We start from the raw sequence: 15,114 nt of genomic DNA, 5'->3' as shown, positions 1-15,114 counted from the left end.
TGGAGGTGTTGTCCATCTTTTCATAGAATCTATCACTGAAAGTAACTATTCCCGGGGCATTTCAGCCTTTAAGGCACAAGGACTGACTTATCATGCCACAGACAAGTGTCTGAAAACAAATGTCAACTAAGAAGTAATTAATACTGGAAAACTGCGGATGAATGAACCACAGATGAATTACATTATACATCCTTTTTTTGACCAGACTCAGTCGGAGCCTCATTGAAAGTCAGGGCGGTGCAGTTACTCAGCTTTAGCTCAACACAACCTGCACTTAATTGGACACAACACACGTGTGTTATGAAGTCCGTCTAAATTAGAATCTGTGGAGAAGAAGAGAGGCTGGCATGGATTCATTCCTTCATCCTCTGAACACAGAGGACGTGCAGGGAATAACAGTGGGACGGAATTTTTTATTCAGAACCCGACAGTTGTGACTGAATGAGAGTTTTAGCAGGAAGCCACTGAGGCAGCAGGTACGGACTAATAATGCAGCTGCATACTGCAATCATTTTTTTTTTTTACATTGTCTCGAATAGAGAGACTCTGCTCTGCTGCTCATTATTCTAACATACATATAACATCCTCTCTCCATCAAACAACAGTGCAAAAAAACAAACAAAACTCAATCTCTTTCATACATTAGCATTCACACAGATTCTACCTCTGACTCTGTTTCTCTCTCAACCAGATCCCCCTATGTATACCACACTGCTGTGTCTTCCTTGTTTAGCTCTCTCACTAAATGTCTCTTCATTAGTTCCCCCCCTCTGCATCCCACTTTACACCAGATTAAAATGGTTGCTTCAACAACGCTCAGCGCACTCCTTGTTGTCTTCCCATTTCCAGAGAAATATGATGAGATAAAATAAAACAAGTGGTGTGAAGACAACAATACTGTTAATAAGCTGCCATCTTTATTATTCCCCACGACTAGTTTTAAGGTCGATAGCAGTGATTTACATTAGTTAACATTGTGGCAACCAGGCTTGCTTCATCTTGACTAACCTGTGTTCTAGTAGCAACTGTGCAGCCAGGTATTGTGCATACTAGAAACAAAGTGTGTAACTGTTGAGTTCTGCAATAATGATACACTCAAACAATCCCAAGCACTGCTTAGCAATTCTGCCTCTGGGCAATTAATTAAAACAAATCATTTTAAATTAAAACATGGTCTAGGTAATGGATGGACACTCCACAGACACTTCATTTGAATTTTTTCTTGAATTATATTATTGTTATTATGTTATTCTTGAATATATGTATATTTAAGATGACCTTGCACTTACGTTAATCAAGCACTGTCATCTTTTCACCCACACAAATTATTTTTGGAACAGTCAAATGTAATGAAGGAATGATAAATGACAAATATCCTGACACCTGCTCATATTCATTTCATTGCCTTAAAAAAAAGACCTGCACGCGTTTCTAAATCAGAGACATTTTGGAATAACAAACATATTAAATGGGGTTAATGTATTAAAAGTTTTTAATTTCCAATTTTCTTTTTTTTTAACCAGTCTAGCTTGTGTCTCCTTTTCTGTCAGTTATGCTTTCCTTGTGTGTAGTGTCCAGGTGGCTGTTTGAGATAAACCCAAGACCTGCAGAGGCCCAGGAGAGTTGTGTGTGAGAGTCCAGTTGTGTGTTCCCAGTGGATAAGGGCCATTTTGACATCCTCAGAGTCTTTCATTAGTGGAGGGGCCGAGTTGACTGGAGTCAAATGGATTCATAAGAGCATGATGACAGCTGAAAAGGAATCACTGGCTAATTGTCGGCGCATCGACAACAATCTTTCCTCCCCCAATTAATCTCGTACTGGCTGGGAAAACTCGAGTAATTGGTTAAGCTGTCAGTCACTGGTCGAGACAGATGGTGGTCAGAGGTGTGTTTGTCTCATGTGCTGGAACTGAGCAAGTATGAAGTGGTCTTCAGTACTGAACGTCAACTAAACAACTGCAGGTCCCTTGAGTCTGGGACACAGCTGCTCTGTCTAAGCCTATAATATAGTTGCTGGACGTTAACTTGAGTACCACTTATATCTTTGTTAAAAATAACAAGGATCAATACCTGGGCTGGACCGTGACTGTTTTAATGGATGAAATTGGCTAAAAAGCAGATTTTTTTTTAATGTATTTTTAACAGTACTTATAGAGTTATTACTTGACTGGCTTTCCATCCGCCCATCCATTCATTTTCTATGCAACTTAACAGTCGCAGGGGAGGCGGGAGCCAGTCCCAGCTGACATTGGGAACGAGGCAGGTGCACTGCAGACAGGTCACGAGGGCATCGCAGGGCCAACATACAGAGACTAACAGTGATCATTTGAGAGTCTCTAATTAATCTAAACCCAGTCTGCATGTGTTTGAACTGTGGGAGGAGGCCAGAGTGCCCAGAGAAAACCCACACAAACACAGAGAGAACATTTACACACAAAAAGACCCCAGCCATACAGGGATTCAAACCAGGAACCTGAGGGGACAGTACTTACCACAACTCCTGGGCTGGACTTGGTGTTGGCATTCATAAATGAAAAAAAATCGATCTGTGATAACTAATGTGACTAATGACCAGATGCATCAATATGAGTTAGATTCAGGCTGGATGTCTCATTTAAGGATTAGCGGCCGCTGTGTTGCATTTTTTGGGTCACATGCTTGAGATGCTTTCTACTCATCGATCACCGTTTTCTCCTCTTCACTCACACTTATGAACTGCTTGCTCCCCCCCCCCCCAGACGGGCCGCTCCTTCAGCTGAATTCTCAGTGGACCGGACCCGTCACCTCATGTCCTTCCTGACCATGCTGGGGCCCAGTCCGGACTGGAATGTGGGTCTGTCTGCTGAGGACCTTTGCACCAAGGAGTGTGGTTGGTCCCAGAAGGTGGTCCAGGACCTGATCCCCTGGGATGCAGGCACTGACAGTGGTGTGACATATGAGGTCAGTATAAGGACATCACACATTTTAACGATATTACTAAATGAAAGCTTCATGTCACCTCTTTTTAGTTTTTTTTGCTCCTTAGCATGAATACTGACAATACAAATGAACATGCATTGTAATGCATTTACATTATCTTTTACCTATACAAACAATAGACAACACAATGGGCACAATAAACTATTTTCACGAATATATTAAATAATTTGTGGCTTTGCAAGTAAACAAGGAATGACTTAAATATGCATCTTAGTGAATAAGGTATAATAATCCAACAAACCAAACACTGAAATATCCCTTTACCATTTAATGTAAACAGGAAACTGTAAACTATAAACTCGTTCTTCAATAACTGAAGTGTAGATTGTACACATGACTTGACAATTATCAACCGACTTAAAACTATTAAGTCAACAATTTTCATAAATCATTATTTTGGTGGGTTAAAGGAACTCTGTCTTTATCCTGCAGAAACCACGTCAGTGTCCCTCATGTTAGGAACATGAAACATGACTCAGTGCCCAACCCCACAGTCCCGTAGCAATCACAGACTTTTGCAAATTGTTATTCTCTTCTCCTTCTTACCCCTGGAGAACCTTTCTTTTCACTCCCATCTTCAACTGAGTGTACTCTTCACGCTCACATTTTCATCTTGTCATTTTACCGACCTCTACATCTTCATCTGCCTGTCTGCTTACATTCTCCATTGCTCCCTGTCTCACCTCTTCACACACTGGCGGTCTGCAGCAATTCAAGTGTCATCACCCATCCAATTCTCCCTTAAAGGCCTCGAACTTCGTCCCCTCCCGCCCTCACCCTGAGGTGGTGTCTGCTGCGTGCTAAGAGTCTCCAGTCGCCTCAAATAGATTAGGCTGTGCCTGTGTGTGGGCGCGTGTGTTTGTGTGTGTGTGTGTGCGTGCTTTTGACCAAACTCTGTCGACTTCATGTGTGGAACCTCTCCCTGATCCCTCAGAGCTCCCAGATGAACCCAATGAACTGTGCTCTCTTGCTTGGTTTGGCTGGCTCCAGGAATAATTTCACTCTCCTTCTTCTTCTTCCTCTCTCCCTCTTTTTTTTGGGATCTCTTTCACACAGCACACCTGTCTTTGCTTACAGACACTTTGAGGCCTACATGGATTAAATCAAGCTGTGCTGTAAGGGCAGCAGGGTTATTTAGAATATGTATTTGGTTCTCCTTAACTCTGACTATTAAGTATAGAGTGACTATGTCTTCTGATAGAAGCCTAAATGAAACTGTTAAGAACTACTTGGTGTCTGCTCTTACTTCTGCCAGCCAATTAGAGCCAACTCCAATTTTGTGTATCATTCTCAACCCATCAATTGTTCAGTCTGATGCATTTACTTTTGGATAACTCCCTAATCTTTAACAACCGAAATAATGTACTACAGGTAGTCTAAGTAATTGAAAGTTCAGTATACAGCTGTTGTTTGTGAGGCAAGTCGCTAGAAGTCACGTAAAGCAAAGACACTGCGTGAGGTGAAAGTGATCCACGGGAAGTTCATTATTGTACTTTGACACATTAATCTGTCTCATTCATCAACACAGTGAGCAGTTGGAGCCGTCGCCATGACGCAGCTAGCAATTGAAGCACTTTGAAACGCACATTAATAATTGTACCTCTTATTTGATTCAAGAAAGAGTCAAATCTGAACACACTTATAAACTTATAACGGTCTGAGAATGATCTCTTTCATAGCAAGTATTTTTCCTTAATTGCTCAGTTTTCCCAAATGCACGATTTTTTCTGTGCACGATCAGTTGCTGTGCAGTTTACGTGGAGCCCAATTAGCCTCAAATGATAGGCGGTATAGATGTTGGAAGGAGTCCCTCAAATGACACAAACCAGCTGAGAACACAAGTTGCACGTTAAAGCTTTGGAGAAAGATCAGTGAAAGAAAAAAAAACATGGTGCAGCAGAGGATGGTGAAGCCGTGGCTATTCTGGTGGTGGAGTGGGACTTTGGCTCCCTGTTACAAAGTTGTTAAAGGCACAGGCCTGTGACAGAGTAATGAGATCCATCCTTTGTATCATTACTTTTACTGTATCTTTTAATTAGTGGCCACTCATTACTCCTCTCCCCATTTCCCTCTGGCTCTCACAAAAACAAGCAGCACTGCTGTCCCTCTCTCTCTGTGTTTCCTGGGTGGCCGCAGTGGGGGGGTGAAGGATGATCTGTTCTTCTGCCTCCAGACAGCCTCTGGCGGTTCAGCCTCTATCAACCACATGCTGGCAGACCTTTACTGTTGACTAATAAGAGCGTCTCCCATATAAACAATAGTACTTCTCCACAGCTACTTTCCGACTTTGAGTCTTGTCCTCTGTGTGACTTGCGTAACTTTGAGCGACTTTGTGCTCATTGTACTTTTTCAAATAAATCCAGAGCCCAAAGATCCGCGGCTTTGTGGCCCACATGCTTTAATCTCTTGTTTTGTGTTTTTGTGTTCTTCTTTCAGTCTCCCAACAAGCTCACTGTGCCTCCGAATAAGATCCGTCCGCTGACCAGTCTGGATCATCCACAGAGCCCGTTTTATGATCCTGAGGGGGGCGCTATCACTCCTGTGGCCAGGGTGGTGATCGAACGCATTGCAAGAAAGGTCAGACTGTTGTCAGCTTTTGCCGAAAATAAAAATACTTGGTAGATTTGATTGGATAAGGATTGAAAAGCAGGCAATGATGTTATGGCAGCAAATTACATCAGATGAGGTCGATCTTCAGACTGTACAGTATTTACAATGTATAACCCTTGTATGTGATTTTGCATGTAATGTGCACATTACAGCACAGACCTGTAACTATTCCTTAAAACGAGATAGGACTTTCTATTTCATTTTTTTTTTTTCAATTACTGTATTTTTTTTCTTTCTGTCTAGCACCAGTCACAGATTCCCTGGCTTTATTTGTATTTTGAAATTATCTCCGTCTACTTTCATCTCAGCTCTGAGCCTCCTGTGTATGCATTCACTCTCATTCTTTATTGATTCTCTGCTGCACTGATGAACAAGCCAAGTTTGACTGACATAAAAAATCGGAATACATTTAGAGGTACTAGATCTTTTAGTATTTCACACAGTGTTACTGTGAAGTATAGATGCCTTTACATGTTTTCAGAAGTAGAAACAGAGAGAGTGAGACATTCTCTACATCTTCATCACTTTGTTAAAGCTCAGCAGATACCACGATCAGTTCAATCCTTTCCATCAACAGAGAAACTGCTGATCTCACCCTTTGGGAACTCTAAACAATTATGACGATTTCCAAACTATTAAAATATTATGTCCAGTTTTGAGGACAGAAAGACGGACAGGCAGACAGACCGACAGAGAGACAGACAGGCAGACAGACAGACAGACAGAGAGACAGACAGGCAGACAGACAGAGCGACAGACAGGCAGACAGACAGCGCGACAGACAGACAGGCAGACAGACAGAGAGACAGAGAGGCAGACAGACAGAGCGACAGACAGGCAGACAGACAGAGCGACAGACACGCAGACAGACAGACAGAGCGACAGACAGGCAGACAGACAGAGCGACAGACACGCAGACAGGCAGACAGACAGCGCGACAGACAGACAGGCAGACAGACAGAGAGACAGAGAGGCAGACAGACAGAGCGACAGACAGGCAGACAGACAGAGCGACAGACACGCAGACAGACAGACAGAGCAACAGACAGGCAGACAGACAGAGCGACAGACACGCAGACAGACAGACAGAGCGACAGACAGGCAGACAGACAGACAGAGAGACAGACAGGCAGATAGACAGACAGACAGACAGATAGATATATTCATGTTATAGCACTATTTAAAGGCAATATTTTGATCAAATATCACGGAAATCGTGTTTTAAAACCTCAAAAGTCATGCGATTTCACTCCTAAGCAATAAGAAAAAACTGAATATGTTAGTTGAAAAAATTATCTTTTTTTTCATTTCTTTCTCCTTATCCATCTTAATGGGAAGTTAGACATGTTGTCTGGGGAATCTGGCTGAGAAGGATGAAAGGTCAGCAGTACTTCAGTGACATCTAGAGGCAGATGTGGGGGCTAGGTGCTTTCTTTTTTTTTATTAATTTATAACATGTTCTAGGACTATACATAACCCACATATGCGTACACACCTACCTTATATACACGCACTAACACACTCAGTTTACACTTTCAGTTCAATTCTGTGCTGAACTCCCGTTTACCTGCACATTGTGTCTGTTTCACAGAAGAGGGATTCAGACAGAGCAAACTGAAACAACTGCAGAGTGGTGGAGTTTTGCAGCAATATCACTGTCTGTGTGTGTATGTGTGTCACAGGGTGAACAGTGCAACATTGTGCCGGACAATGTGGACGACATTGTAGCAGATATTGCCCAGGAGGAGAAAGAGGAAGGTCAGGATTTTGTTTTACTTCTCTTTCTCTCTCTCGCTCCCTTTTCACAACATTTAGACATATTTAACAGAGCCAAATTGTATTTATATCATTTATCATTCCATCTATTATTTTAGTGTTTTTATTGACTTAAATTATATTTTGATGTCTTTCTAAGTCTGATTGTTTATGTATTTCCATACTTACTCAGCGCATCAAAATAGCCTCCAGTCTGAGTATTAATAACCTTGTTTTACCCTTTACCATCCTGCAGATGATACCCCTGAGACATGCATCTACTCCAACTGGTCTCCATGGTCTGCCTGCAGCTCGGCTACTTGTGAAAAGGGCAAGCGGATGAGGCAGAGGATGCTGAAGGCCCAATTGGACCTCAGTGTTTCCTGTCCACACACTCAGGATTTTGAGCCTTGCATGGGTCCTGGATGCAGTGATGAGGGTGAGTATCTCTCCAAAGACTGATGGTCGCCGGGTTCACCATGAAAACAGTAAACTTCTATAAAAAACGATCTCAATAAGTTTAGTTTCCTAAAGACTCAGCATCAACTGAAGGCCCTGTATCAGAATTTCAAATCTCTTTCATATTTTATTTAAAGTTTTAGGGTTATAAGGTCCATAATATGACAGCCTTATTTGCATCGATAACGTTAAATGTGCTGTTCACCTTCACAAATTTAACTGGAGCAGAATAGAGGTAAAGAAGATGGTCTGAGTGTATGGAAGCATTTGGAATATTACAGCAGGTCAAGTATAATAACCTGAGTGTGTTAATTATATTTTTGGAAATGCTGAGAGTTACCCACTCAGGAAATGCTGTCTATTACTTGTTCAAGATTTTTTTTTAATTTCTTTTATGTTTTGCCTCGTACATATTTGCCAGAGGCAGCATGTTGGGCGTTCATGTGGGCTAGTCAGCCTGTGACTCAAATATAAATGTTTTATAGGAATCGTTTAAAATAGATGATTAAATTAAATGATCCTGTCAGTGAAAGAATAATTGTATCGCCTTTAATGGCTCACAGATTGTTTTTCCTGGAGGTTAATTATGTTATTATTATGGTGTCATGTTTATACTTTGAATGCTGATCATGCGGGAATATTAATACAATCATATAAACTTTATATAGTCATATGATCACTTTTTTGCCCATACAGCATCTTTAAAATCAGGGGAAAACATTTCTTCAGTGGCCTAAGATTCAGTCTCATTGATCAATGTATTTGTCTATTTGCAAAGTCTAATGCTCATTGATTCCAATTACACCAGCTGAGAAAGTAACTGAGCAGAACACATGCACACTGGTGTCTTTGTAGTTTGGCAGACTGCCCTCACATATCAACAGCACTAAAAGCTGGTGATGTGTCCTCCCGTGTCGAGGCTTCGAAGTGTGTGTCGAGTAATCGAGGATGATTTTTGTGAAGCGCGTATCGAGACTTGTGTTGATGACGTATGTGATGACGTTCTAAGCCTCGTGAGCCGGCTGAGCACGTCACTGATTCAGGAAATGGTTCGCGGTTTTGGTATGCGATTCAAGATATAAGGGGCCGCGAAACGCAATGGATATTGGGGGGGGGGGGGGGTAATTTATTTCTTAACTTGTACAAACTTGCGGTATCTTTTCTTGTACCCCAGCTTCATCTGTGCCCTGTGAACGGATCGTTTCTAAAGCAGGCAAAATCATTTCTAAAAAAGGAAACCGCCCGAAACCCAGCACACATTTGATCTGATCTCTTAATGTCCTCAAATTAAAGATGATGATCAGAGGCTGGAGTCCTCCTGCAGCGAGCACGGGTTCCGTTCTGACCCGGCTCTTTGTTGCAGGTCTTCCTCGAGTCTCTCTCCCCATTTTACGCTTTAACTGTCCTGTCAATTAATTCAAAAATGCTCAGAAAAAGGGTCAGAATAAAGAGGATAGTTTGCATTTGAACTTCACCATAACAGTCTCTAACGGTTTCATTTTGAGTTCAGTGAGCTGGAGTGAAGAGCCAACAAAAAATAAATGCCATTGTCTTCGTATTTATGAGCTACATCTCAGGCTCAAATCAGACAAGACCATTAAAAAAACATTCTCAAAAAATTGTGCTTATGGATCTTTATAACTCAGAAACCAGTAAGCACTGTCAGTGGATTAGGAACATCATTTGAACACAATGATGTTTATATACTCACATTATCACAATTTGTTGTTGTTTGCTGTTGATGGTTACAACAATCATTTGAAAGTTTGATTTGATTTGTTCGACTGCTGTCTGCAGAATGTTGTTAGACCGTTTCAATAATGGTAAAATCATGACATAGTTTTGGATGTGCTGTTGGATCCCATTTTGTCTCAAAATGATAAATGGACTGCAATTATGCAGCACTTCACTCTAATCGACCACTCAAAGGGCTTTGTGCTCAAAGTCACGATCACTCACTCAATGATTGTCAAACCATCAGAGGCACTTTGAGGTACGACCTTACACTTAGGTAAGCAACCACTGTAGCTCCTGAACCAAAGCCATACCATTTTAATGATAATATTAGTGCCTGACCGTAAATCAGTCGGCTCATAAAGTCACTCAATATGAGCCTTTTACATTCATATCAATTTCAGCCTTCATGTTTATTTGTTAAATTCACTTTCCATATATCTGTGTTTTGTTTGGGATTATTTATGATTAAATTTATTGTTAAACTGTAAATGTTGAGCCTCAATCAACTACTGATTATTGGTTCGATAAAGCAGCAGCAACTTCCTGCATTACCAATAAAACTTTCTTTTCAAAGAGAAATCACTTAATCTGTTTCGTTGTCTAAGCTTGGATAAAAATGTATGACTACACTATCATCATTCGTGCAGGTTGAGCTAGAGAGGAATGTGGAGAAGAGCTGGCAGCGATTCATCAGTTGCATGTGTTCCCTTATCTAAGATAACAGGCGTAAATGAAATCAGATAATCCCCCAACATCTAAGACTTTTTCTTTTTTCCCCCTTCCCCGTCTGTTCCCTACATTTATGCTGACAAGAAAGAAAATCTGTTTGTGTTTGTGCCCCGGAACCTGGGCATTTTTAATGAGCCTACATTAACTGCATTCCTGCCGTCTTGTAGCTGTGAGAGTGGTTTTGATCAAGATCAAACATATGGTGATAAGAAACATGTTAATAGTAACAAATAAAGATTTGCAATAAGGCATCACAGACAACTTAAACAGTCCATAGTATATATATATATATATATATATATACACTTCCTTTATGCTCATACGAGCATAAAGGAAGTGCTAATTCACTTTGAATGTAGTGGAATAATTAAAGCAGTGGATTGGAATGACAATGTTGTTTACTATACTGATCTGTGCAAGGAAAGATCTGATGCAGTCATTCGACAAATCCATTGTATTTTTCAAACTGACACTGTGTTTTTTTATGTACATGGCTAACGCGCAGCTAGAAAAGCTTTCTCAGCATCAACAGCATAACAGAAACCAGATTTCTTTCCAGAAAATTCGCTGAGACAATTCATTTTACTGTTAATTATAACGTTTGGTTCCTTGTGCCCTCAGATCAAACACTACAGCCACTGTTTTCAGTTTAATTTATTGAGCAGAACCTGCGTCCCTACTTGACCTTTTGTTCTTTTTCAAATGAGCCTCTACATTTTATTATACAGTCAAATAAAACGCAGAGGTCCATATAATGACACAAGAAACCTTAGTCACTGAGGTGTGTGTTTAAGCCTAAACCTACATCTATAACATTAAGCGGAGCATCCTTTATAGTTCTGGAAGAGAAAAGAATGTCGTAGGTGTAAAACGATAAATCAAAAGGTAATTCATTATCATATGGATCTTAAATTTTATAGTTTCTTGATTCATATTCATGTGGTTTACTGTGGCAATCATGTCACGTTTCAGAAAACCATCAAAAAACGACTAAAAACATAAATAGTTATGAGCAACATTTCATTTTGTAAGCTGCTATGGTAAAACACAACATGGGCACATTTTATAAAGGTAACAGAGAAGTCTCACAGTCATTGACTTAAAATTACACTCGGGTTAGTTCTGAACAAACTGAACTGAAATCAGTCCAATGCAGCTGGATTGACCTCATCGTAATAACTAACCAAATGTACTATATTTGGGAGATCTACTCCAAATAAATATCAGTCCACATCTTGCAAAACTAAAGAAAGTGACAATAATCACGTTGACCTGCCCCCTCATCTGCAAAAAAACATCGTAGAAATCAGTCGAGTCGTTTGGACGTAATCCTACTCTACAACTAACGCAGACATAAACATGACTTCCTTGTTGGAGGTAATTCACACAAATTCAGATCAATGAGGAGTTTCCTGTGCCTTTAAATCCCTTCGTCAGTCAACCGAATGTTTCTTGTTTGCTGACATCGTTCCCTTTGACCTTTGCCTCTTTAGATTCGTCCACCTGCATGATGTCCGAGTGGCTCAGCTGGTCCCCGTGCAGCTTGTCCTGCGGAATGGGCACACATTCCAGGGAGCGTTACGTCAAACAGTTTCCCGATGACGGCTCACTCTGCACGCTGCCCACAGACGAAACTGACAACTGCGTGGTCAATGAGGAATGCTGTAGGTTGTCTCCTCTGCAGGGACACAGTTTAATGCTATAGATCTAATGTAGACGGCATTGACCCATGCCTCCCTCTTTTGACCTCAGCTCCCAGCAGTTGCCTGGTCACAGAGTGGGGCGAGTGGGACGTCTGCAGTGCCACTTGTGGTCTCGGCAAGAAGAGGAGAGAGCGCAGGGTGAAGATGCCTCCTCAAGATGGTTCCATCTGTGGGGCAGAGGTGCTCGAGGTGGAGAACTGCATGATGCCAGAATGTCGTGAGTAGGAGCATTTTTCAGGAGCACAACTCTCCTGACACTACTGACAACAGTCCTGTAAAGCAAAGTAGTAAAGTCGAGACAAAGTTGTGTTATTGTAAACTCTCCGAAGTCAAGGAGAACATGCATATTCTTCTTACCGCCGGTAAATTTAGGCACACACTTGACCTGATCCATTTCCTGTTAATCTAGATGTGTTACACTGATATGACCCCATCATGTTACCTGTAATTGGCTGTATGTGTGTTTCACTGAGCGACTCCTGCTCTACAGACACAATCCCCTGCATGCTGACTCCATGGTCTGACTGGAGCGACTGCAGTGTGACGTGTGGCAAGGGGCTGAGGACGAGACTGCGCGTGCTCAAGTCCCCCGTGGAACTGGGCGAGTGCACGGAGGATCTAGAACAGGTGGAGAAGTGCATGCTGCCAGAGTGTCGTAAGTAGTAAACGGCCCAATCAACACGACCTCATGCTGAATGTATGTAAATGCATGTAAATGAATGGTAATCTCAGCGTTATTATGCAAAGTGGTGTCTTGATGCACACACACATATAGGTAAGGGAAAGGGAGACACGGCCACTGTGCTGTGTAGCTAAATGACAGTGATGCAGATATGGCTGGTGAAGATGACCAGTGAGTCCATGTGCAGAATTAACGTCTTTGGATCGAATTAAAAATTCCTGTAGCATTCAACTACTTTTTATCAAATCTAAATAAAAAAAACTCATTCTGTATGCTTTTGTTAAAATAAAATTGTTTTGATTTTTTTACCTGCATCTCAGAATCAGTCCAGTTTTGGTTTGGATAGACTGTTATCATCTCTAGAATGGATATTATATGATAAACTGTGTCAATCCGTAGAATCTGAATATAAGGTTTTCTTCATGTCAGTGTTTGAGTTGGTGAAGCTCGTGGTTATGTGTAAATAAGTCGCACTATGTGGAGCTGACAAAAGGAGTTTTCTCTGTGGTGCTACAATACACTACAAGATAATACACATATTCCCTACACATGGATTCATATATAATGTTATATAACAATTCTAATATATCATAATAATACATAATATTTTACAAATTACTTTGTCTTCACTTCGTCTCCAACCATATCATCAATTACAGCCCCTATGTCAGTTTCTACTCTGCCACAATCTCTTCCTGTCCGTGTCTGCCTCCCCAGCCATAGACTGCGTCATGTCGGAGTGGACCGACTGGTCCGAGTGCAACAAGTCCTGTGGGAAGGGTCATACCATCCGCACACGCATCTTGAAGCTGGAGCCACAGTTTGGAGGAGACTCGTGTCAGGAAACTATCCAGAGGAAGAAGTGTAAGATCAGGAAGTGCAGCCGAGGACAAGCTAACAGCGACGAGAAGAAGCAACGCAAGGAACAGCGTGAGAAGAGGAGGAGCAAACAGGGCCGAGTCGAGACCACCTCTGATCATCCAGGTCCGTATCCACTCTCATTTCAGTCAGAACTTAAACACCACAGACATTATTTTCATTTTAAATCAGAGAGAAGCACACATTAATCTGACATTTTCTTCTTTCCTTTTTGCTGATATTCATGTGTAGGTTGTAAAATGAGGCCGTGGTCGAGTTGGACAGAATGCACCAAGCTGTGCGGCGGCGGTATTCAGGAACGGCTCATGACAGTGAAGCAGAGGTTTAAGACGGCCCAGCTGACCAGCTGCAAGGACAGGAAGGAGATCAGGGCTTGTAACGTGCACCCCTGCTAGGAAGGAGTAGGGGATCAGGGTTGGTGTGGACGGTGGGCCTGATGTGGGGGGGGGCTGGCTACAGGGCGAGGCATGGCACACCATTATACAATGATCCAATGCACTTTGTTTAGGGCTGAAACTCACGTACTCCAATCTGTATCGGTTAAATCCAGAGCTGAGATAAGTCCTCGTCAAGAGAAATGAGTTTAAAGATCCCTCTGGGTTTTCACTCTGCTGATTGTTCTGTGCTTTCAAAGGAGCTCTGATACACATACAACTCTTTTGCAAGATTACTGTAAACTTGTTGTGGTAAAATGAATATATCTTGAACAATATGATAAAGAACTATAAATTGATTTAATGATAATATAAAGCGTGTTGTATCCCTCAGTAGTACAGTATTTTCCAGACTTTAAAGCACAGATGCCCGACCATTCCAGTGTTTTCTATGCCTTCAATCGTTCAGTTGTTTCTAGGACACAAAACGCCCAGTTGACTTTATACCCAGCTATACTGTTGTACAAGTACACTCACCGTGATCAAATTGTACGATATATGATTTCGAGCACTATTAGTTCTTTTTTGATTTTTTTCACGTGGAATCTTTTGATAAGAATGTGCCCCAAGATTCTTACCAAAGTCTCGTGTCGATGTTTTATAGATGTCTTTTCTTCCTTTTCTTTATCTCTGTTCCTCTAACATATTAATATTTTGGAATAATATCACCTTTACAATAAAAGTAAATGTGACAACTTGTTACCTGGATATGTCGTTCTTATTCCGGGGGGGGGGGGGGGGGGTAAAAATGATAATCAAATACAACCATTTATTTAAATAGCTCCCTTCATAACACAGTTACAAGGTGCTTTATAAGTTAAAAATGAAAAGTTGACCGTATAGGAAACATTTGAAAAGATCACACAGCTATGGAGATGCAGGAATAAAAAAGTGTTAAGATGAGAAAAAATGAAAGAATGAATAAAGTAAAATTTGATGGTTTTCACTCTCACTGCCACTAGATGGCAGTAACGGCCTTCAAACCTTTGCCTTCTCGTTCCACTTGCTCCTGTATCTCTCTGCATTGATAGACAACAGCCACAAGGGGGCAGTGTGCCCAATGGAAGAGACATTCCCGAAATATGAGATTGATTCGTGATGATCTGGGATTTTAATGATACTGGAAAACTGCCAGAGGTGATTAACA

At 41.3% G+C, this 15,114-nt stretch overlaps 1 protein-coding gene across 1 annotated transcript in view; it reads left to right on the top strand.

Moving 5' to 3' along the window:
* Nucleotides 1-14,666, top strand: part of spon1a (spondin 1a) — a 62,173-nt gene extending 47,507 nt beyond the window's left edge. Inside the window, exons 8-16 of the mRNA XM_062386864.1 lie at nucleotides 2,739-2,940; nucleotides 5,416-5,556; nucleotides 7,272-7,347; nucleotides 7,601-7,783; nucleotides 11,763-11,933; nucleotides 12,022-12,189; nucleotides 12,463-12,627; nucleotides 13,372-13,638; nucleotides 13,765-14,666. Coding sequence (XP_062242848.1) covers nucleotides 2,739-2,940; nucleotides 5,416-5,556; nucleotides 7,272-7,347; nucleotides 7,601-7,783; nucleotides 11,763-11,933; nucleotides 12,022-12,189; nucleotides 12,463-12,627; nucleotides 13,372-13,638; nucleotides 13,765-13,928 — 1,537 coding nt within the window. The 3' untranslated portion in view covers nucleotides 13,929-14,666. The remainder of the gene's footprint in view (nucleotides 1-2,738; nucleotides 2,941-5,415; nucleotides 5,557-7,271; nucleotides 7,348-7,600; nucleotides 7,784-11,762; nucleotides 11,934-12,021; nucleotides 12,190-12,462; nucleotides 12,628-13,371; nucleotides 13,639-13,764) is intronic.
* The last annotated feature ends 448 nt before the right edge of the window (nucleotides 14,667-15,114 follow it).

This window comes from Platichthys flesus, chromosome 1 (assembly GCF_949316205.1).
Source record: "Platichthys flesus chromosome 1, fPlaFle2.1, whole genome shotgun sequence".
Taxonomy (NCBI): domain Eukaryota; kingdom Metazoa; phylum Chordata; class Actinopteri; order Pleuronectiformes; family Pleuronectidae; genus Platichthys; species Platichthys flesus.
Note: the sequence above shows the minus strand (reverse complement) of the source record. Positions and strands in the feature narration are given on the sequence as shown.